Source organism: Malurus melanocephalus, unplaced genomic scaffold (assembly GCF_030028575.1).
Source record: "Malurus melanocephalus ecotype Western Australia unplaced genomic scaffold, MMel_1.1 scaffold_515, whole genome shotgun sequence".
Classification (NCBI taxonomy): Eukaryota; Metazoa; Chordata; class Aves; order Passeriformes; family Maluridae; genus Malurus; species Malurus melanocephalus.
Window position 1 is genome coordinate 391,451 of NW_026623747.1, and position 24,622 is coordinate 416,072.

A 24,622-nucleotide genomic window follows, 5' to 3' on the forward strand; every position below is an offset into this window, starting at 1 on the left:
AGACGAACCGCCCCGGCCCCCCCGCCGGCCCGGCCCCCCCGTCCCGGTGCGGCGCGGCGCGGCTCGGCTCGGCTCGGCTGGGATCGGCTGGGATCGGCTCGCCTCGCCTCGGCTCGGCTCGGTCCATCCCGCGGAGCGGCCCCGGGACGCGCCTCCTGTCACCTTCAGCGGCGCTGGCCCGGGCGGGAGGCGCGCGGCGGCGCCGCCATGGTGCTCATCAAGGAATAGTGAGTGCGGGGAGCTCCCCCACCCCGGCCCCCTTGAGCCCCTCCGGTCACCTCCGTCCGCGCCCGCGGCCTGGCGCSGTGACGGCCGCGGGTGGGCGGCCCGGCCTTGCCCCGCACTGCGGCCGCGGAGAGGGAGGGAGGGAGCGGGGAGCGCCGTGAGGGCCGCGGCGGCGGTGGGGGCGGCAGTGAAGGTCACGGCGGGGCGGGGGCCGCGGCTGCCGGCGGGCACCGGGTCCGCTCGGCCCCTCTGCGGCTCCGCGGAGCCCGGCCGCTGTCCCCGACGGCTTCCGCGGGCGGGTGGCCCCGCACCGGCTGTGCCCGGTGGGTGTTGCCGGTGCCCGGGTGCTGAGGGCCGAGCCGGAGCCGGGAACCGGCTCAGTCCYGGGGGTTTCTGTGCGAGRTCTGAGGGAGCCAGGGGCGTCTTGYCCCCTKCTCCTTGTATCGGAGCCAAATGTCAAGGCTGGTTTTGATCCCCTCCCGCCTTTGACTGTGTAATCTCCAAGGAAGGGCTCCCAAGAATGTTAGTAATAAGGCAGCTCCAAAATATTTTTGTGTGTGGAAGCCTCACCTTGGAGTTCTTCGCTGACCCTGAGGCTACTGCGGTTGTCCTGCCCYGCGATGGGGATGTAGGGGTGGAAAACTGGCTGGACATGAGGGTGTGTAACTATTAGTCACGTTGCTTGTCACAGTCCTTGGTTCGGCAGCTTTGTGCTTGCTAAAGTGGAATATACTCTTGCACCGGTGCACTTTGGCTGGGTGTCTTCAAAGCTGTGCATACTCTGCACATAGTTCTTTCCTGAATTCTTAAGGTTAACTCAAGTGCATTCTTTAGTTAACTGCATTCCCTCCTTTTAAACTTCTTTTGACAGATGGAAGAGGCTTTCTGTTTTTTTTTTTTCTTTCTCTCCTTATAAAAGATACCTGTGATCCCAGGGATAAAGCGGGTTTTCAGGTCTTCTCTTRGACACATTTACCTACATGACCGTGTCCTCCTTACAGGAATTACTTCRCAAGATTATGGACCATGGTGTGGATTTAAATATTAAAACTGTGTTGMCAGTTGTACTGATCCCTGCAGTTGTCTTTAAACTTGATTAACTTTTTTTCCCCTCAATCCTTAAACCGCTGCTATTTTTATCCAAACAATAGGAATGTAGAATTCAAGAGCAGCAGCAGAGCTGCTCTTTGTAACACAGACACCATTACCTTATGTAGTGTTAAACTAGATAGCAGGCAGAAACCTGGGTTAAGTCCTTAGTTTCAGGTCCATGAAAAGATAATTAACTTATTCTATTACATCTGTTTTGTTTCTGTTTTCTTATGAATTTATTACCATCCTTCTATTCACATTCATGTATTTTTTTTATGCTTCTGCTCACAATCCCCTGCCTTGTACCACAGTAAAGCTCATTATCAGTGAGCTGTGCTGTAAAGGTTGGAATACATGTACTTTGAATTTCCAGATTTCTGACAGTATRAGCAGTTCTTTTTCATGACTATCACTTCCAAAAGTCATTTTACTCAAGGTTATTTACCTCACGATCTCAGCATGCCTGCTGGTCTTTCACACTGCCTGTTTCAAAAACAAGGTGTGAAGCATAAATGTTAAGAGTAAAGGTTAAAAGACTGGAATTACTACATTGGTTTCCTTTTACAAGTTTCCATYGGTATTTTCAGAAGGATCACCRAGCCTTTTTMGTGTTGTCATTACCCTGTTTCTTTTCTTCCTTTTGTTTTGTCCTTAGTAAGACATATGTGGCTCTAAGGACAGTCAAGGTTGGTACTGGACTTTCCAAATGAACATTTATTTTCAACTTTCTGAGATTCCCAGCTGCCTCTTCACAGTTGCACGTTCAGAGTTGTGTCACTGTATTGGCAAGATTTAAATATTCTTGATGTTTTATGGTGAAGTTGCCCATTTGACATCCTATTTGAGATGGTTTTTGATGAAATCTCATGTTCCAGGAAGCAGCTGTTTAAGGCATATGGAAACCACTTGTTTGGGTGTGAATTGGCTATTTAAAATGCTTTGCTATTACTGTTTTGCTGTTATTTATGTTAGTTCTAGTTCCATGCAGGTACCTTACAGCCTTCCTTCTGCAGATTGTAAAAATATAAGTGATCTGGGACTTCATATCATCTGAGCAGATTATTATTCCCTCTCTGTGACCCGTTGTCACACCATCCCTAGTAAATCAGATTGGTTTTATTATGTGCTCCATAAGTATTTTAGGAGATGGGACAGAAATAGAGCAATATAACAAAAATCTGATGTCACATTTTATTATCAGACAAGTCAGTATCATAATTCCTGCACAACTTTTTGTCCTGATGGTTATGCAGTGATGACTTTAACATTTTCATTTGATGTCTTGTCAGGCATTCAGACTTATCTTGCATTTCTATCCATCCGTGCTACAGATAAGCTGCATGGATTTCGTTCATTCGTTTGCTTTTTTTTGGTGTCAGGATTTGCAAATGCTGGCTGGAGTCTTCCTTGCTGTCCTTATTTTGATTTAAACTGCCTCGGAAGACCTTGAGGAGAATCAGAGTGTGGAGACTCACTTCCCTTTCCTCTAAAGTGACGATAATGACACTGACCTTCTCTGCAGCTGTACTTCCCTTTGCTGTCATTTGAGGTAGATTTTAATCTAAAAGGGATCATAAATGTTCCTCACCATTTTCAGRCCAACTGTATCATATAATTTCTCATAAGTTGAGCGAGTTCTGTCCTAAAGTTAGGAATCTTTGTTCCCATTGCTGCTCCTGCACAGCTTTTCCTCAAGATCCTCTTGAGTAGTGTTCCCTCCTCCTATTTTATCACTTGACTACTTTTAGGTGTTTTTCACTCCCATATTCTTGATTTGTTGGGCTGAACGAATTGTAAACCATTGATCTTGTTTGTGTTTCTGTTTCTCTATTGATGAACACTGAACTATGAGATAATGTTCAGATTTAGTGTCTTCCAGTTTCCTAAATGGAGTTTCATTCACWTACATCAATATTTTACACCACGTTTTCTAAAGAAAAGTGTTTTAACTCTGTTTTAGAGAAATTGTTTCTTGGTCTTTCACATTTACTTATCATCCAGTCCCTCTTGTCATTCTTACTGCACTTTTATCCAGTTAACTAACCCAGCATTATGGTTTACCTATGAAAATCCATTTCCTGTTATTTTGTCCTCCCTTATACCATGCTGRTGGTGGTCCTCTTCCATCTTGCCTTTCAATTTGTAGCAGTGAGTAACACAATTGTAGTTCAGTGTATCCCAGCAGTAACTGGCACATGGATTTCCATGAATTGATCAAATCCCATTTAACAATTGCTTGTTTTTCCTATGTTTGGGAGGAATGCCATGACTTCAGTGGATGTGATGTAAAGAAGCACACGTGATTTGGTCTCAAATTTGTTGCCTAATGATTGTTCTGTTGTAAAAGAGTCACAGTTCCTCCTCCATTCACTGTTTTACCCCATTCATGATCTCTAAAGCTCTTCCATACCTGAGCCCTTTGGCTGGTTTTTCTAAAGCTCTTCCATACCTGAGCCCTTTGGCTGGTTTTTCTCCCAAGGTGAAAGGCCATGTTTTAACTTTTTTCATCTCACACAGAAACTTTTTCCCATCTCCAGTCATCTTTTTTAACTTCTTCACATGTTTTGTATCCTCTTTGAGATAAGGTGACCAGAACTATGTGCAGTATTCAATATATCAATATATGGGAGATTATGGTAATATAATGGTTTTTTTTTTTTTTGGTGTGTGTCTGTATGTGATATTCCAGTTTCTTTTGAGCTGCCACTAAGCTGATACTTCCTGCAGCTTTTCCATAGAGACACACGATACTTGTAGACAATAACTAACTTGGGGCTCATTAACCCTGTGTGTTTGGTGAAAACAAGTGCCTATAGTGCATTATTCTTTTTTTCATTGACACTGAATTTCGTTTGTAGTTCTCAGTAGCTCTTTCTGCAGCACTTTGCAGTCAGCATGAAGTGTTGCTGTCGTAAGTAATCTTGCATAATCTGTAATCTTTTGCCCCTATTGCAGTTTGTTCTTTTAGTAAAGTGTAAAAAAAATCTATTTTCGCCACTATCGCTCTTTAAAAATCTGTTTATTAATACAGAGGACTTTTTTTTTCCTGATTGTGTCCTAGTTTCTTTGAGACTAATTCCCAAAGAATTGGGAATTCTTCCGCCCACAGTGGCCATATCCATTTCCTATCTGTGTCTTGCTTTGGTTCCTTGTCCAACATCATCCTTGCTGAAAGCAGAAGTCAAACACAAATCCAGTTTTGGAGAAGGCCTTAACATGYGTATATTTTTGTCAGCTTTAAATTGATTTTCTTTCAGAAAATCTCAGTGTGACTTCATGCAGTTTTTGCTGTGTTATCTAGCCAGTTGATTCTAAGAATCATTCAGGAAACCACAATATGAAAAGAAGTGACTCATGTATAGCAGTAGCAGTATCTTCCTTTGCAGTGATCTCTGAGAAGGCCTTTCCTCTGCTGTTTCCTGCTGGTTTGGGACATGTGAGCAAATCGTGCAGTGCCTTGTGGCTATTGCAGATCTCTGCAGAATTGCTGAGGTCCACAGAAAGCTCCACARCAGCTTGATGAGGAGTGAGATGGAATTGCTGAAAGGATGGAGTGAGAGGGAACACCACTGTGTTGATGCTATGTAGATTTGTAGGCCAGGGAGGTATCACCAGTGAGCATCTAYTGAATTACAGAGTTTTAGGAGAGGGTTGCAATTCTGCTCTATCACATATTGGTTCTCTTTGAGGTTATRTATAAATAGTCTTTGGCCTGAGGAGTATGGGTGGATGCTGGAATACTGGGAAGAGAGGAGAGCTGTACAGCCATTGCTGTGAGGAATGTGGGAATTTGGCAGCTGCAGGGATATTTGCTAACATTCTGTCTCTGTGTTCCCTTCCAGCCGCGTTATCCTGCCCGTGTCTGTGGAGGAGGTAAGTTCTTTGCTTCTTGCTTCCTTTCTTTAGGACTGTAAATAAAACTGGGATCAAAGCAGGTTCTATGAACAAAAACTGGAAAATGCAATCTATCTTCAGGAACCCCTGGGAGCTGTTACTCATTCACCATCATTTTGACCAAATAATTGTGTAAACTCTGAGGGTACCAATCATTGCTCTTACAAAATACTTACAGATATGTTGATTATAAATCTTGACATGTCAGGCTGTTTTCAAGTGCAGTTTCCTTTTGATTAGTACTATTGTTCTTTTCAATTTTTTTTTAACGTGAAGGGGAAGCTTTAGTACAAATTTAAGTCACCCTTTAAACTGTGTTTTGCTGGAACTCTTTTGTTTTAAACTCTTAGGCAAAGATCAAGAATTTCGTCTGATTTAGGAGACTGTAATAGCAAAAGRACTCTTTTAAGACCTGTCCTCTTTAGCTCTTAAATACAGAAAACTTCCTTTTTGTTTAGATAAAGCTTGAATTGAGAGAAGAACTTATTTTCTAATGGACATGGTGATTTTGATCACCAGGCTGACCATGGAATAGCTCTGCAGACTCTGTGGCTGTTTCCCTCCTGTTTCCTCTGAGTTGCAGCTTGCCTTTCCTTCCTCCCTCCTGCACTGAACACCAGTCTTGCAAAGAATCTGACCATGTAAATGTTTTGAATTTTTTAACCTTCATACTAAAAAGGTAGAAATTGGAATGACTGAGTCTGTAGCACTTGCAGAGTAGATTCCTTCTTTCAGATATGTTTTTTTTTTCTTGTGATCCTTGGCTCCAATCCTTGGGTTTATGAACTCTGATCAAGGCCTTATTCTAACTCTTAGGGAGAGCTGTGATAACAGCACTCTTGTTCATTTTTCTTTCCTCTGAATTTAGCAGCTACTGTGGCGTAGACAGTGGTGGGCTGGCTCATGGCAGCACTTTTTTAAGCACATCCCTTTTATAACTCTCACTCTTTTGACAGAACACAGTTTAGAACTGTAGTGCGTTCCTGCAGCCATAAGACAGGCTAGTAAAACAAAAGCAGTGTCTAAGCTGAATTTCTTGTTCTTATGGCTCAGTCTGCTGTGACAGGTATCAGATGCTGACAGAAAGCCTAGACCTCTGATCAGAGAGTGGTTTTAGATCTGTGTTCTATGTTAGTGGAAGAACAAGGCTGTCAATGCCAGAAGTTCTGTCTGTTGTCTGCTCCCTACCTGYATCTTTTATGCTTTCTACATGAGTTTGTTTCAAGCAGTTTTAACAGAAGTCCCACTGAAGTGTGGGGAGGTTTTATTGTGCACATCTTTTATTGTGCCTGAGTGCCACTTACGCGAGCAAGTCCTTGACCAAGGAAGGAGTAACATGATAAGCTTTATCAAGTGAGCAAAGATGCAAACTTGCAGGTTAGAAAAGGAAGCTATGGGTAAATGGCAACCTACTCGAGCTCAGTGGACAGAAAGGACCTTCCTGAATAACAGGAACTCTGCCTTGTAGTGATATGGCTCCTTGGTATCAAGCTGTGTAAATAGAAAGTCAAAGCATCAGTATACAGATTGTTTCTTTGAGGGGGTTAKACTGGATGGAACCCAACACAGGGTTTTCCTAAGTTCTCTGATACTGGGATTAGCCTTCATCCAGTTAAAGCGAGTCCCTTGCTGTGCTCTCGTCCCTCCCTCGCTGTTCAGTGCCAGGCTTGTTTGAGCCTTGTGTGGAAATTGCCTGTGTGGAAGACCGAGGGTTTGGGTGGCAGGTAAATCTGTCAGTCTCTAGCAAGCTCCTTGTCTGAGGGTGCCCTGGGGTTATCTGTTTCAGAACGTGTATTGCTCAACTCTGGGTCCAGTGCTTGGCTTGTGGAGAGATCCCCAACCAGACCAAATTGAATTTCTCCCCARACTTGCACATTGTCACCGTGTCCCCTGAGTGATGTCCCTTTCCAAGGTCTGGTGTTTTTCCCATGATAGGCCAGATCTCAGGAGCCAATTCCCTGAGTAGACAGGGTTCTAAAGTTCACTTAGCTTTGCTTATGTCCCTGGGTGTGCTTAAGAAGAAAGGTAATTTCCAGTATTGACTCAGAGGATGACTACTGCTCTGTTTATTGCTTCATCCCCCTTCCTGTGTAGAAAGATGCTGACACATCTGTGCATCACTTGGTCACTGCACTGCTGTCTGTTCTACAAGCCAGCTGTCAAACCTTCATTGCTTTCAAGGATTTCCTTATGTACTAAACTCTTAAATAGGGCTCTGGAGACTTGTTATGGTTCTTGATTGTGTAGCTGCTCATGAAGCATCTCTGGCTAACAGGAGGACTTCTAATTTCATTTTCATAAGGTCATTTTTTGCTCAAAACGCTTAGGAGTTCACACCTTCTGCATGCAAAATGTTGGCAAAAGACTGATGCCAATGTGTAAGATAGGGAATGAAATTAATTGTAAATTGGAGGCGTCRTGAAAGGGTTGAGGGAGTCTTCTGTGTGGTTCTGTGCTATGCCAGGGATTCTGTGTTCACTCCCCACCCTTAGCAAATGGAGCTTAACCAATAATGTGAGATTCAAGAGAAAATAGTGATCAGGAAGGCATTAGGGAGACGTGACTTAATCAACACAGAGATCAGTGCTGCTTACTTAGCCAAGATGGGAACCAAACGGTGCAAGAGGAACCCTGGCGATGACTAAAAYTCAAAAGCTTCGATGTAGGAGTTAAACTGTAGCAGTCTGTCTTCTATGTGGAAACCCTGCCAAAACGTGGTCCTGCTCAAGTGCAGGCTGCAAGCTGCACTGCTGTGTTGGTTTATCCCTTRTCCCACTGCAGGGAGCAAAGGGAATCTCCTCGTTGTGTGCTGGGTGCTGGGCTTTGCTTCTGTCCCCTGACCAGCATCTCATTGCACTGTGCCAACTCAGGGAGCGTGGACTCGTGTGGGTGTCTTTGCCAGCTGCCACTGAAATGCTGGTATGGATTAGAGCTGTGTGTACACATTCTGTGCTGCCTCTTTGTTCCTTTCACATGGGAAGGAGCTTGCCAAACACAGAGGAATCTTATTAATTGCATTCAAAGCGGCTTTGAGGAAAACAACTGCTCTTGAATATGGTTGTGATGAGATCAGACCTTCTGGAGGAAATTTGGTGCAATGAAGATACTCTCTCAGCTGTATGAGAGGTGTTTGGCACAGAGCAAGAGGGATGACTTCTTGCAGAAGAGAAGGAAGTTTTTTTGGGGCTCTCAGGTCTGTCAGCAGTCCAGATCCATTGAGCCAATATCTGTTTCTCTGTTTACCTTTGCAGGGAGATGATGTGGGGTTTGCTCATTGGGACAGTTTCATTTGGGTCTTTTCCTCCCTTATCAATGCGATTAAAGGCTCAGAAATAACAGGGAAGTTTAAATGGTGAAGATGTTAAACCAAAGGGTTTATCTTCTTAGTGTCTGAACTTTGACCCATGTATTTGAAAGGGAGAAGGAATGAATAATAGGCTGTAACTAAGAGGAATTAGTTTGTGCCCCTGGAGACCCGTTCTGGGACTTGCTGCAAAGCAGTCAAAGCCATTCAGTCCTCCCCTGTAATCCTGTAGTTACCAAACTCATAATAAACTCTTGTTTTATGAGTATTTGTGTGGGTCTTACTCTGCTAAAGCAACTTTGCTTCTAAGGTTTCACAACTCTGGTGTTTTGTTCTTCTGGAGGGAGGTGAGTGTTCTGCTTTGTGTGGGTCATATGTAGGGAGTCATAAGGAAAGCAGTGTGGTGTATGGAATGTCAAAGACTTGTGTTGCAGCCCAAAATCCAGACTGAAACCCAAGCTGTTCTGACAGTGCAGGAACTGTCCAGCCAAGTGAGGGCTGCTCCAGAACCTTCTTGAGAGATCCAGCAGAGCTGCTGCTCTTAGCTTGAAAATGGTTTCTGATTTTTGCTCTGCCCCACATTACCTGAGGCCAGGACATCTAGCCTTGTTGGTCTGATTTCCATCTTCTCTTCCAGTAGGAATAATTTTTTCCTTGGCCTTTGTTGGCACCAGATGGTACAAAGTACCAGAGGGCTTTTGGGTACTGTTGTTATTTTAGATGCTCTGACAACAGAATTTAACGACTGTAGAAATTTTCCTTCGTTGCAGGAGATGTTCCAGCCCAGTGAAGTATTTCTGGGTTCTCAGCTCTGCGCAGTTTTCCACTTTTCCAGGCTGGGTTTCAGAAGTGCTATTCCTGATTCTGATGCAGAGCCTTATGCTATGGAAAAGGAGGATGGCCTGAATGGTGTTGCGTTGCTTTGTAGTTAGGTTATGGAATGTTTTTGAGTTTTGGTGGTTGGGTTTTTGTTTTTTTTTTTTTAAATCATTGCACTTCTGGTGCCAAGCTCTTTGTGGATTACCCTTTCAGAYTGCTTCCCTGTACTGTTGCCTTTGGCAACAGTTGCTGTTTTGCTTACTTAAGAGTTCTGAAGACTTTTAACTCTGTTAAGTTAGAACTCTTCCTTTTAACTTAGTGGTTTAGCTTCTTCAGCCTCAAACTTTGCTCATGTAACTTTGCCTCAGAGAGACCTGTGTGAATTTTCTTCATTTGATCATGTTTCCTTTGAGCTCTGCATTCCCTTTTTCAGCTACAAGAGGCAAGAGTGTATTAGTCTTTACATCTTCTGCAGAAGAGAATGTTCTCTTTTGTTCATTTTTTTTGACTTTTCCTCTGTTCTTCCCTGTGAAATAGTTGTGAATGCCTCTTATGGAAGGAATTGTGTAGTATCAAGTACTTTAGGTGATTTCTGGGAAATAATGCTGCCAAGTGAGTGTCTGTAAGAGACTGAGAAATGATCTTAGGGTGAGAATTTTACTGTATGTTGAAATTCTGTGTTSTCCCTGGTAGTGATTTAAGCTTGTGGCTTAAAGAGGAAGTGTTATACAGAGAAAAAACAACACAACCCAAACCAAAGATAATAGGAAAAATAATAGGGGGAGCGGTGACCTCATAGATCAACTGGTCATCTGGGACACTGGCTCAGTTATTTCATTAGATAAAGTTTTCAGAATGAAAATACCSTCTTTGCTTCAAGCTTCTTACCCAGTTGCTTGATCTACCTGTGGGGGATGCTCATCTTTGACCCCCAGGGACTCCTAAGCTGTGCACGTCTTACAAATTTGTTTCTTAGAGCTTAAATCAGATGGTGCAAGTACCCTTTGTCTTCTGTCTCGCTTCTGAAGTTTTTCAGTCCCTTCCCTTCTACCCTACATTCTGTAAAAAAGCTTGATGTGAAGTTTTTGGGGCTCTTCTGGATGCACTACTGGGTGCTTATTGATTCAGCACCCTCTTCTTCACTTTTTGGGGATACCTGTGTGCCAAAAAGAGTGAAAACCAATGAAATTTTTTACAGTATTCCTGGGGTCAYCTGTATTTTCTTTCTTTCTGATGCTCCTTTCATCTTTTCTACTTTCTCATGATTTTGTGTTGGTTTGAAGCATGAGATTAAGGGTTAAAGGTACCTATGTTATTGGCAGTGCTTTCCTCCTAACCACCACTCAAGCTTTCTATCTCAAATGAAATTAAATGAGCTGCTTATCTGCCCATACAAGTGAATGTCCTTTTCTCTGCCCWCTCCCTGGGTAATAAATTTGTCCTTGGCTTCTTCTGGCAGAGTTATTACTTCTGCTAAATTATAGCCATTGTAATGATGTGTCTTTAACCTCTCCAGTATCAAGTGGGGCAGCTGTATTCYGTGGCAGAAGCCAGTAAAAATGAAACTGGTGGAGGTGAAGGAGTGGAAGTGCTGGTGAAYGAACCCTACGAAAGAGATGGAGAGCGTGGGCAGTACACACACAAGATCTACCACTTACAGAGGTATGGGARCCATTTCATTCCCAGAGTTGGGCAAGAGGAACCAGAGGAAGATTCAATGGGTAAATTGGATTATGGAAAGGCTGAAAGATGCCGGGGTAAGGCAGGAGTGTAACAGCACCTGGCAGTGAGTGTCRCTGGGACACCCACCCACCCCTGTAAGGTGGCTGTTGTCCCAAGAAGATTTGGCTTTGAGCTTTTCAAAGCAAGTCTGATCCTGCCACCAGTATTTTGATACTTGAATTTGGCTAAAGAGCAAAATACCTGYTAGATTTCTACCTGCTTTCAGCCTCCTGTTGTTTTCCCTTCTTTTTATCTTTCATTATGTAAAGAAGGTTTGTATTAACATGTCCAATTTGGCATCTGTGGAAAACACTGTAATGATGCTGGGAATAACCCTACCAACTCCAGGAGTGTGCAGTCTCTAGTTTCTGCCTTCCAGGTGATGTTCTGCCTGTCTCAGAGTATCTGGGCCACAGTTCTCATTCCATGTAGTCCTTACCACTGCCTTTCTTCCTATTTCCAAACTCTGCAGCAAAGTGCCAACATTTGTGAGAATGCTGGCCCCTGAAGGAGCTCTGAATATACATGAAAAAGCCTGGAATGCCTATCCCTACTGCAGAACTGGTGAGTGCCCAAGGAAGAACTGTAGATTCTGCCTTTTTGGTTTTTGGGGGCAGGGGGAAAAGGTAGGAGGGGATAAGGAAAGACTCAATCAGTAGAGAAGTTGTTTCAGCTCTTAAATCTTGGATTTATGTTCTCTAGGCTCTTTCTGTGGTCAGGAAAAGCAAAATGCAGTGCTGAGGAGTTAAAAGAGCTGCCCTTGTCTGATGTGCTGCTACTGAGTGACAGAGGAAAAGGACAGAMCAAGGAATAGATGTTAGTCCTACTAAAGGAACAGATGAGTAACACTAATGAAATAAATATATGAGGGATGATTTTATGTGCTCAAGYGCAGCACAGGAAAAAGAGGGGAAGATGTAAAGGGGAACAGGGCACATCTCAGCTGCTTCTTGCTTAATGCAGTTTGAAGGGAGCACATGTTATYTGGGTGTTTGCTCAGTTGCTGGGTCTGAGGTCAGGGAGGGTTGAACAGGGGGTGCTGCAGTTGARGTGAATCCATCTGTAAAGGCAGGGGTGAGGCTCTGGAAGCTGTGTAAAGTGATAAAATATTGTCAAACCCATTTCCTACAGGAGTTTTTTAAAATCTCCTCACTGAAATTACCCGCCATGGTGTTTTACCACTACAGCTTCTCTGGTCCTCACTGCTGTAAACTGAAAATTTGACTTTGCCTCCAAACTTACTGAGAGTTTTTGGCAGCATTTTATGCTGTTTGTATCTCTGAAAGATACATTTTCTGCTAGTTGGTAGTGGTACAGTTGCTATGGGAACTAGACACTTAAAAATTCCAACTGGTCCTGAAACTTAATATATAAAAACCCTTTTTTTTGACAATTTACTTAAGGGAATTTTAAATGAAGTGTTTTAAAAGAAGRAAAAAACTCTTCATTGGGAGAGGGTAGTGTTACTTCAGTCTGTGAAATTACATGCAGCAGTCTAGTGGAATGGGTATTTCAAATATAAAATTCAGATACTGCCAGAATTTACAGAATAAATTTTTAATGCCTCCCTTAAGATGTGGAAACAAAGTTGTTCTCAACCTTTCTAATTTTTATGCAGTTTTCTTGCTGCATGTTACTTAAATTAGTTAGTAAATGTCTAGTTTATTTCCATGTTAAACCCACTGAACTGATTTAAATACCCGACTGTATCCTCCTCCTCCTCCTCTTTTCCTTCTCCACCAGTTTCTGAAACAAAGGTATGAAGTTACTTGTTTTGTTATTCCTAAGCTGCTTATCCTTCAGTTACATGGTGCTAAAAGCCTACTTAAGTGGGAAAAAAGGGATACTAAAATCAATGTAACAACRAAAGAAATTTGAGATTTTGATATGCTAGAAATGATAACAAAGCCCCAAAAACTCCTCAACTGTAATAAACAGCAACGTAATATGAAGTAGAAAGTGCTTTGTTGTGGGGGTTGGAGCAGAAGGCAGTTTTGATGCGGAGGCTGATAAATCTGTTTAGAGAATCTGCCAGCCTGACGTGAAGCAATAAAAGCTTGAAAAAGTTGATGAAACCTTTCCTTGCTGGGACTGGGCAGGAGGGGAGAACCCATGGAGGGAGAACCCATGACGGGAGAACCCACGGATGGGAGAACCATGGATGTTCTGTAGGGCTGCTTTGTGCGTTATCATTTTCCTTTTGAGGCACTTGGCCATTTTGGTTGGATGTGAGAAGACTTGGAGACCCTGGTGTGAATCTTTGGGCAGCATAAAATGCTTTGCTGGCTTTCAGCCCTTTAGGATCTGAAATTTAGATTTAATTTAGGGACCCAGTAGGAGCTAAATCTAAATGTAGGAGTTGCTGGTGCTTCTGCCTGTGCCCTCCTTCCCAAGGTGGTGTTGCTGTGCTCTGCCTGGAGCACAGCTTCCTTGCACAGCAGAGCCTTCTGAACTGGAATAAAGCATTGCTTTTATTTCAGTATGCCTCATGTTGTTTTTTTAATTATACGGGATTGTTTTTCTTACATTTCCCTGTATCTCCTCTGAAAAGCTCAATTAATATACATATTATGGGCCATTATCAAAGTAGTACTGCAGGTTGAGGGAATTTAAATATCTAGCTTATAACTTTCTACAGTTCTGCACACTTGTTTGTGCTGTAAYATGTTGTTTTTATGTGCTTTGAATGGAAGCTTTGCTTAGCTCCTTTGAGAGTATAAACTGGGAGGTTGTTGTTATATGGGTTCACAACTGCTGCAGTAAAAATGAAGTGAGGATTGTCTAATAGTTGTACYTGTGGGCTGGTGCCAAGAGGAACAGTGTTCTCTGCAGTCTGACTTAAATATTAATGTTGCTTAAATGTTTTTAGAGAAGCAATTTGATGTGTGTTCCACTGTGAGTGTAACCATGGCCTGTGGCCAAATGTCAAGAAACTGAGAAGTTATAACTGCAGTTGAAACGTGTAGGAGTTGCTGCTGTAATGCCTCAAGAAGCAGGCCCTAATTTGTAGCAAGCTGAGCAGTGAAGTTTGAGTGGACATTTCTGAAGAGATTAATTTGTTTGCTTTACAAATGAGGAGTCTTCCCTACAGGGAAGAAGTTGAGGAGGCGAAGGAACTTGTTTTGAGGCAGCTGCATAGTCACAGCACATAGTCATGGCAAARTGGGAAGGCCCTGGTTTATAATTATTGCTGCATTATTCAGTATTTTGTTGGGWCTAGCAGGACAAAAAGCCCCACTTCCTTCTTGCAGAAATAATGAAATGTTCTTTGAGATGAAGTTCAGCCTTTGAAAAATTKGCCTCAGCTCTGCCTTCTTGTTCTCTCCCTCCAGCTCAACATGTCAGTCTAAATAATTGGCTTTCTGTAAAATTGCTGTAAAAAGCAATTTTCACATGCTAGGGGTTTAGAACAGTCGAAGCCCAGCAGTGGGTAATTAAGGCAGCTGGATGTGCATGATGGGTGATTCGGGATGGGAACTGTCCACAGGGTGCTGGGTTGGAAACTCCCAAATTGTAATAGTACCTTTAAAACCAAATTGCTCCTTAATCAATCCCTGATGTTAAACATCAGGACAGACTGGAGAAGTTCAATTTCAAACTTCCTTCTGCTTGAGTAGGGTTGCTCAGGTAGGCTCAGGTAGAGCAGATGCTGACTGTTACAGGATCTTAAATTGCTTTTCTGTGTTGAATAATTGAGCCTYGGTGCCCAGGGAGTTCAGTTACCACGAGCAGCAGAGATGCACAGGGTCTGGTTACTCCGGGCAGGTCTGCAGTGGCCTSAAATCCAGCGTGGGTTTCCTTTGGAACTATGGAGAGGCTCCTTATCTGCAAGCTGAGAAAGGATTGGTAAAATGCTGTCAGCTGAACATACTTATTCCATCTTCTCATCCAGCTGGCTGCAGGCCAGGGAGCACAAGTGGCAGTACATAATTAATTGCTGCTCCTCTGGGTTTCTCTGAGTCTGAGAATTTCCAGAGGAGAAGCAGGTGAAGTTAGCTGGTTTTCATCAACTTCCATGTCTTTTTCCCTCAGTACCAGCAATGCCCTGGGAAGCTGGAGCTGTCCCTGTTTGGTTGAGAGGGGGAGGAGGGCAATGATTGCTGTGCAGTCTTTTTTCACTAAAGTACTGTGTYTCTTTCTTTTCATGTGTTGATTTCTTGGACCAGTTATTACAGTAAGTATTGCTTTTMCTGATCATCTGTGGAATAATATCTGAAATGAAGTGTTCTGGGTATAAGAAGCTCTTTAACTTGAGCTCAAGGCACTTCACCTTTTATCATTAAAGATCACATAGATTAACCCTTAGCCACTGTGGTGTATCCACAGACACTTTGTGACCACGGCCAGAGATCTGTCTGTGCTGCAGCAATGGGAATGAACCATTGTCTGGGTAAACTGAGTAAAAACCAGYTAGCTCATGGCATGCTGTCCCTCTGAGTAATCTCTCTTCTGAATTTGATATTTTCATTTTACACGCCGAGTGTTTCTCTGGCTTGTGCTTTTGTTTCTGCTCCCCTGAGGGAGGATAGGGTTGCATTTGGGAGTCCTTTGCTACTCACAGTAATAGTGAGAAATGGAAAGTTTTTTGCTTACTTGGCAGAACTGTGCTTCTTGTCCCTTCCCAGTGTCAAAAGCTCTCAGCACATCAGTTTAATATTGTTATTAATTTGAAGAGTTGCATCAAAATATGTACTCAGTACTAAATCAATAATCTCTTAAAAAAGACAGTTTCTGCCYAACTAACTTATGTTACCCCTTCTAAACTCTAAATAGAGTGGCAGATATTGTCCTTTAAAGGAAAAGCTGTTTATAAACTCCAAATGTTTCACTGAGACAATAGAACTTAGGTTTTTTTTGGTGAACAGCTTGTGGTTTATTTAATCTTAAGTAATTAATGATCAATCAATTTTGCTGAAAGCAGTGATCTGTTTACAAATAATTCTGAAATTCCCTGAGTCAGACCCCAGTCAAATGGAGACTTCATTCTTTGAATTATTGAATTCTTGGARTTGACTCTCCTAAAGCTTATCTATRTAATAAGAAGACAAATTATATATCCTAAGAATAACAAGAAGCTTTATTTTGATGACAGAATGAGTATATGAAGGATGACTTCCTGATCAAAATTGAAACCTGGCATAAATCAGATCTTGGAACACAAGAGAATGTAAGTACTTGTGTCGTGTATTTTACTCATCTCTTTAATGTCACAGTGCTGYTTTCTGTGCTGGATTAGAGCAGTGCTGTGTGGAGCTGTCTATTCACCATGTACCTGTATTTCAAATGTTTTTTGTCTCACTACCAAAGCAGAGATTCCCTTCTGTTGGCTTCTCACATAAAGTCAATAAAATTGGCCCCCCAAGCACTTGTTCTGTGTGTGCACCTTTGCTTCTTTAGAAACTCTCCCATTGTGTGCTTCTGTAAGTGGAAAGGGGAGCAGCACTGGGTGTCTGCATCTCCAGCTGATTTTCTTAGAATGGGMGTGTTGAGTCACTGAAGCAGCTCCCTGAGTCTTGTTCTCCCTGCAGGTCCATAAACTGGAGCCAGAGGTATGGAAGAGTGTAGAAGCCATTTATATAGACATTGCTGATCGGAGCCAAGTACTCCCCAAGGTATGGTAGGTGGGTAAAAGCTCCCTGGGGGAGGTGGCCTTGTGCTAAAAGAGGGGATCACAGATGAGCTGTGTTTCCAGGGATGGTGACAGGTAGCAGGACAAATGAGAGGATGGAAAGAGTGAGAAATGTGTTCTCTAAAACTGCTCATGCAAGCTGGAGGAAAAGCTCTTTTTAAAACTGTGTCAACACTGCCTGTAAAATGTGTTGCCTATGCATGTAACAGTGTATTTCTACRGCACTGCAGCTGACTGAAGGGCTTGAATAGCAGGAAATGACACTCACCTTTCCATACAGGATCTCTCTTAAACTTCCCCCTTCTTGAAATGGATCCATGGCTTCACAAGTGTGTCTGGGAAAGATGTAGCTTATACTTGGTTCTGAGAATCACTGCAGCTACTGCGAGAACGAGGTGTTTCTGTACTGTACTGGGAAAAAAAATATCACCTGTGTAAAAATGGAATGTTGATTTGAGATTTCTGAGTGTTTGATACCATTCTCATGGTGATGYTGTGAGCTTGACTGTACTTTTCTTGCAGTGAGCAGAATGTGAGCATCACACTGATAGAGTGGTGTGAAAATATCTCCAGAGCATAGCTGCTTTCTGTAGCAGCAGTTCTTAGCTCCCAAAGTACAAGTGGTTACAGGAAATTTATCCTGAGATAAATACAGACTGTCTGATAGCCTTACAAAGGTCCTGTCAGTTGGTTACCACTTCTTTACACAGGTCTAGGACACAGCAYAGCGGGGAGAAATGTTCCCTTYAGGAGGGCCTGACCTAATGYTGAGGTCTGWAAACAGTAGCTCTGGRGAARGCAGTTAGAGGCAAGTCTTTGCCCAAAAGAAATMCTTTGTGASAGTGAACAGCTRGGTAACAGAAGAATAATTTGGGTTTAATCTTTGTGTCTGGCCAATAGGATTACAAGGCAGAAGAAGATCCAGCAAGGTTTAAATCTGTCAAGACTGGACGTGGACCTCTGGGTCCCAACTGGAAGGTTTGTATTGMTGAGTTTAGGAATTCTATCAGCTGGGATGACTGAAGGACAGATACTGGGGCTTGGAGCCAAAGATACATCTGTAAAACAGTGCAATCATTTCTGCACAAGGAAATGCAGAACTCAGCACAGAATCTGTTCTGATTTTAAAAGAAATGRAAGAGTTTGGTACAAAGAGAATGAGTTGCAGGGAATCTCCAGAGCTGTCTGGTGCTCAGCCCAAGGGTTCACCCAAAAGAAYTGAAGTAGGAAATAGCTGAGTAATGGCCAGGAGTGTTTAACCTTTCATTGAAATCTTTAGAATCTGAAGATATTACAAGTGCAGATATGATGCCAGTCTTTAAAAGGGACCTAAGTGGGATTTGGGGAGCTATGGGTGTGCAAATCTGATTTTTACCAGGCAAACTGGACAGAATCTGTAGTTGGGAAGAGTAGTTATGGTTCCTGTAATGGGAAATAGGAAACTTTATGGAGTTTTCTTTAAGGYTTAATAATCATGACTTAGATAATATTATCTAATTTCCAAATGTTTTAGATAGGGACTTTGTCAAGAGACTTTAAAGGAAAYGAAGTAGCAATGATAAAACAGTGAAGATACTGAAAGACATAATTTTAATGGAAGAAAAAGTGGACAACAGAGGAGAGGAAGCAATAGTCCATTCTCAAAATGGAGGGAAAGCCASCAGTGAAGGAAACCAGGGTCTGTTTTCATCATGCTCCTCCTCTATACCCTGAAGAAAAAGGGTGAGCAAAGGTGTGACAAAACTTGTCAACGAAAGATAAGCCTAAGGTTGCAAGAGGATTGTTGGGAATTGTGGAAAGACTTCATAGTTAGGACTGAAAGAGCAGCTTCCCTGGAGACATTTGGCCACAGGCTTAATGTGATTATCTTTGTGTCTTTGCAGAAGGACCTGGGGAAGCAGTCAGATTGTCCATACATGTGTGCTTACAAGCTGGTAACAGTCAAGTTCAAGTGGTGGGGTCTGCAAAATAAAGTTGAGAACTTTATACAGAAGGTAAGTTCTGTGATGAGATGAGCTGTGGAAATGGGGCACCTTTCATCACCCACCTGCTGTAGCACTCAGTGCCTCTGCCTGAAATTCTGCAGGCAGTTAAAGTTGGGTTCAATATGCTGCTAATCCAWGGGCAGGGCTGGCTGATTGTTCTGTGAATTGGCTATTCAATGTTTTCACTCTGATGTGTGAAGGTAAATTGGCTGATTTGTGTTGTTTAATAGATTAGAATTGCAGTCACTTGGTAGTTGATTTGTGAATGGTTAGATGATGCCTTTATACTGGAATTGCTTAGGGGCAAAACATTTTTGTGGKGAGATAGCTCCAGCTATTCGATCCTGATCAGCTGAGGATCTTTCTGGCAAGTCCTAGAGCTCCAGTCGTGTTTTCCTCTCTCAGTCTGCTGCTTGAAAAACCTGCGCTAAAAAATAAGCAGATGGTGGGAAACGTCATTAACTTAAAACATAATTGGCATCCTGAGAAGAGCTTTTTTGTGGCAGAATCCATAAGCCATGAACTTCAGCAGGATGCTTCACCTGGGAATGGATGTGTGTGGTTTTCCAGGCAGAGCTGTGTTCATAAAATTCCCATGCCTTCAGATCACAGAGACTTCTCAGTGGTTAATATTGATAAACCACAGTGCTGCTTCTGCAAAAGCAATTCTCTGGTGATACAATCTAAAAACAACTCCAAGGGGGAATAACTGTGGTGCTGCAGAATTTCAAATAGCTCTTAACAAAAGTCTTCAATCCCTTTCTTTTCGTGAGCATCTACATGTTTGCTTCAAAGTATTCAAAGTATTGAATACTTTGTATTCTTGAATCAAAGTATTCATGCTTTTGATGAGAGCAGGTTATCAGATATGAAACCATAATTGGCAAATTGAAGTGCCCTTCCTTAATGAGATCTTTCCAAGAGGCATTGTATATCCCTGTCTAACAGAATGATTTTGCCTGGCTTATCTCTTATAAAAGGGAAGTAAATTGCTCCACAGCTGAATTAGCTTGTGCACATTAGTTACCTCTGCTGAAAGGTTTTCAGTTGTGAAAAACAAGTTCMGGTGTTTTTGTAGGTCACTGCAAAAGAAAAAGAAAAACAAGATAGGTGTATGTCAGCCCTTTATAYTTGCTAATTTCCAGTTTTTAGCAAGTTAAGGATTATTTTAAAAATACCTGTTTCTCCTTTTTTTGCACCTTCAGGCCAGTTTTCATGCTCAAGTAAAGCCAACTTGGAGCACTTTATTCAGTCAGAACAATACTGTCAAATCAAAGGAAGTTCACTAAATCTTTCAGTGCAGTGTGCAGACTGCTGTCTAGGTTTTTTGGGAAAAAAAAGGTATTTCTCTGGGGATTCAAAGCTCCAGATAAGATATTCTGTTAAAAGAATAAAAATTAGCCATCTTCAGTTTCCAATTGTGGCAGCTAGATGGAAAGGTGGGCGAGGGAGCTGATTCTTCAGCGTACACATCTCTGAAAATCGTTACAATCCTATGAGCTCCATGGTAATTGCCCTGTGACTAAGCTGGTTTGTGTTTTATTCCTCTTTTTGCAGCAAGAAAAGCGTCTCTTCACAAACTTCCACCGGCAGCTCTTTTGCTGGCTCGATAAGTGGGTTGATCTGACTATGGAGGACATCCGTAGGATGGAGGAGGAGACCAAGAGACAGCTGGATGAGGTCAGTGGGAAAGCAGGGCAGGTGTGGGTTGTGTGAGAAATTGCTTCTCTCCAGCACAGCAGAGAGGAAAARGCTGCTGCATCGTCAGGGCAGAGCGTGGACTGTGCTCCTGCTATTTAGGTCATGCTGTGTGTGCTTTGAATGATTGGCCATGAGTCCATCGTGCTGGCATCTCGTGCTAATCGTTAAGGAATTCTCCTTCTGTTTGTTGTTGAGCCAGTAAATGTATTGAACCACAGGTAATGAGGGGCTGAGTGGCAATCATTCATTTACTGCCTCAATATCTTCTGTTTGCTTTTACCCAAAGCTGAATGGTCGATTTTGTCCTCATTAGTTGCCAGAAACCTGTTGACTAAAAGGGTTTTTTAGCTCTAAGTAGTATAAGCAGGTAGTGGAGGTATGTAACAGGATTCTTGCCCTGAGAAATGCAAGTTTGGTAATAATGAGAACCTTGTTCCATGGTTTGTGTCCTGCCCTGCACCCTTTYCCTCCCTTCAAGCCTCAGGATATTTTCATTATAGTTTCATGTACACTCTTGCCCTTTGGGTAGTGGTTCCAAATCTGTTGCCAACCCACAGCTTAAYCAGAAATGGTGCCTGCATGTGCATTTCACAAACTCTGATTTGAGATKCTGAGATATAATCGATGTCTTACACACAGGAGGTGTTCCATACTGATAAATTTTGAGATAAAACATGTGAGAATCACTGCTAAAACAATGTTTCCTCTTTCAGATGAGAGAAAAAGATCCAGTGAAAGGAATGTCAGCTGCAGATGACTAATATGACTCCTTCCTTGTGCACTGTAGGTATCAAGAGATTTGACAAAACTCTCTATTGCTCTATTTAGTTTTAAACCCCCARCATTTATGTGAGAAATGATCCTGTTCAGAGCTTCTGACAGGCAAATCTGTGGTATTGATTGTTTTTATAGTGTACCCGTTTCCCTGACAGGTTGATGAGTGAGTTTTACTGCTTCGTTTCAGAACTATTCTAAAGAAATGTCTGAGTGAAAAGTGTAAGAAAAATGTGTTAGAATATTCTGTAGATTATACTGCTATTCTTATTTCTGTAATGCATGTGTTACTTTCTATGACTTGCAGAGAAACTTTTGTGAGCCTCAAAAGAAGTAAGTCATGCAAATGCTTAGAATACAGTTGGAAATTGAACATTCCAACTATATTTTCAAGGAATTTATTTTTTCCATTACTTTTTAACAGTATTTGCTAATGGTCCAAGGCTTGGAGTAACATTTGGGCATTGCAGGAGAAGCAGCAATGACAGTTTTAAAGCTTTTGACTTACTTTAGTTTTATTTTGTTGATGTCATCAGTTTGGTTTTGATGACTTTTTCTTAGACACTGCAAAAAATGTGCCATAGTATTAGAGAAGGAAGAAGGCAAGGAGAAAGAAGGGATTGTCCATTTATACTGGGAAGAACAGGTTATTAGGGCTGTAAAATGCCATTCTAGTAATCCTTGGAAGGAATGGGGTGGGGCACAACCACATCCTCCTGGAGKACTGACTATTTCCATCTGTTTGCCCTCTGTTATCTGCTGGTTGCTTGGTGGTAAACGGGACACACAAGGCAAGGGAGTGTCTGAGAGGGTATCTTCTCTTAGATATATTTTWATTTTTGAATGCAGCTTCCACCACTTGATTTTCTCCTTTCCCGTTTCCTCGGGGTTAGTGTTGCAGTATAACGATGCATTGTCAGCCTGCTGACAGCGTGACTCCCCTTTGCTCTCAGRAGGTCGTCTGACACTTCCCTTGGCACACTGCTCTTCCAAAGCCATCCTGAAACCTTTCCCTGTTGTCTCTCTGTGTTTCAGTTTGCAAGACAGTCGTCAGGAAGGCCCAGGGAATCCACACCCTTGACTGACGGACCATCTCTGGATCAAGCCTTTCTCTGTCCAACCGGCAGGCGATTTTAAACCTCCCATAGCTAATTCTAGATGCCCCTTAATATTGTGAGCAAATAGACAGTCTGGTACTAAGCACTCCAATGTTAGCACGTGCATCCCGAGGAGTTTCCTCCTCGGAGCCGTGTGACTTAGAGATCGCTGTATTTACGACTCCTCCCTCCTCTTTTTTTCATTGTGTTCAGACCAATTTCCATGTGGCCCTGTTTGATTTCCAAGTGACATTTTTAGCTGAAATAGTCTTGTGATGTGGTGACTTAGAAATTTTTTTGTTTTGTTTTGTTATTTTGGTTTTTTTTTTTCCAAGTGGGATAAACTGCCACCTTTSTGTCTGCCCAGCCCTTCCCCATCCTTTGAATGTCTGTTTGGAGGGGGAAACTAGTCCATATTTAGAAGTGCAAAACTCGTCCACAAAATATTCTGCTCTCACCCTTGCTCCCAGAGGGAGATATTTAATAACAAGTAATCTGAGTACAAAATGAGGAGCAGTCAGAGAGTTCTTGGTTTGTGATGAGTTGGGATTTGTGGCTTCTGCAGGGCATTACTTTGTTCTGTCTTGACATACATGAATTAAAGATTGCCCAGAAGCTGCAATCAGCAGCCCCATGCTGGGGCCTTCAGCACTTACCTGTTGAGTTTCARTTTCCAGGATCTCTCTGGCCCATGTAGCTCTGTTGTCCTCCAGCTGTGTGTGTCACTCTTACAAAATCTTTCTTGGCATATGTTGCAACTTCCTGGTTCTTTATTGACTAAGACTTCCCATAAGTTACAAAGCTGAAATAGTTTTGACAAATAATAACAATGTGATTCTCCCTGGACAAATTGGGATGTTGCAAAGGCTGGTGTACAAGTGAGGTCTTGGCATCTGGTTGCATCCAGGTGCCCAGGGCGGCAGTTCTGCTCAGCAATAATATTTTTCCCATTGCAAGACTGACTAAARTATCTCCTTTTGTGCTGTGAAAAAAGCAACTTATAAAGAGCTGCAGTTTTCTAGGATATCTGGTGGTGGTTATAAATCACAAAGGATATTGTTAATATAAAGAGCTCTCGTTATTTAATGGACTCAGATACTTACTGTAACTATCCTTATGTTGGTATCAGCTTTAGACAATCAACTAAGCAGAACAGAATCAAAGAAATGCTGCTTTCTTCAATACATATGAGAAAAAAAACCCTATTTCTTTGCTTATCCCTGAGGCCCAATGTTTGATTTTCTTCCCCTTAGTAGTAATAACTTTATTTTCCACTTCTGTATTTGGCAGCACTAACATGAAACCCTGAATGCCAAACAGTCGTGGGTGTATCACCACTTTTGAGGAGTCTTTTTAGCACTCTATAATACACTGACTCCTCCAGCCCTTCCCACTCCTGCTCGCAGGAGATCCTGGAATGATCCCATGCCATGCTGAGCAAGGCTGTGCTGGGATCAGAGCTGTTCTCAGTGTGAGGAAAGATGGAAATGCTCTGGAGGGAGAGGATGGTGTTTGGTTTCTGGGGAGGGGGCAGTTTATCCCTTTATTTTTAGTTTGTTATTTTGCCTTACTCATGTCTAAGTGCAATAAGCTCTGAATTGTACCAGTAACTCTGGCAGGCTCTTCTCAGTGACCTCAGACGGTTCTGYGGGGTTGGGGTGGGGTTTGAGGGGTTTTAGCAATCTCACCAGGCAGAAGTAAAACAAGTTTATTGTAAAATAGGTAAAGAAACTAAATTTTAATCTTTGAGGCTATTTGGGACCAGGATATTTCATGACATGTTGTGTAGCTGTTTCAGAAGTATTCTAGGAGTGTAGGCCCCAGTTAGAGTTCTTTGAGTTGGAAGTATTTTTAACAGAGAATTTATGCACTGACTTCTGTTCGTGTTCATTGGTTACGTTTCGAGGGATTCTTACACTTGAGGGCAACCTGAGAATACACATAGCACACTTGTTCTTTCCGTTTGTGTTATCCAAGAGGCTTTCCATCTGATGACACTAATCGCCGTGGAAGCAGATTGTAACATTCCACCATTGCAATCCTTTTTTGATCCTCTGATTTCAGAGTAAGAGCTTTTACACAAAGCTTTCCTGATTAGTGGAAAAACTTGGAGGAGGGGGGGGTGAACYGCAGGAACTTGAGCCTGAATACTCCCCCCTGGCTCCTTGCCCTTTGTTTTCTGTCCTTCCAATTTGATCCTAAGTGAAAGCATCCCTCAGCCTTTGGATAGACAAATCCTGTAAAGACCCTTCMGTCTCGATGCTTGGTTCCTGCTAGTGAGCATAGCAAAGATCACGCAGCGTTTCCCGTGCCGTATCTTCCATCAGCTTTGGCAAGAACCCCTGGACCTGCCGGCTCTCGGCGAGATCGGGTCCATCCA

At 42.6% G+C, this 24,622-nt stretch overlaps 1 protein-coding gene across 1 annotated transcript; it reads left to right on the plus strand.

Moving 5' to 3' along the window:
- The first annotated feature begins 89 nt into the window (after positions 1-89).
- On the plus strand, positions 90-24,616 carry PITPNA (phosphatidylinositol transfer protein alpha). Its single transcript, XM_057381541.1, has 12 exons — positions 90-227; positions 5,160-5,190; positions 10,851-10,996; positions 11,529-11,620; positions 15,223-15,230; positions 16,149-16,223; positions 16,585-16,668; positions 17,586-17,663; positions 18,569-18,679; positions 20,228-20,350; positions 21,085-21,154; positions 22,181-24,616. The coding sequence occupies exons 1-11, from the start codon at positions 208-210 to the stop codon at positions 21,130-21,132; spliced, it is 816 nt and encodes a 271-aa protein (XP_057237524.1). The 5' UTR covers positions 90-207; the 3' UTR covers positions 21,133-21,154; positions 22,181-24,616.
- The last annotated feature ends 6 nt before the right edge of the window (positions 24,617-24,622 follow it).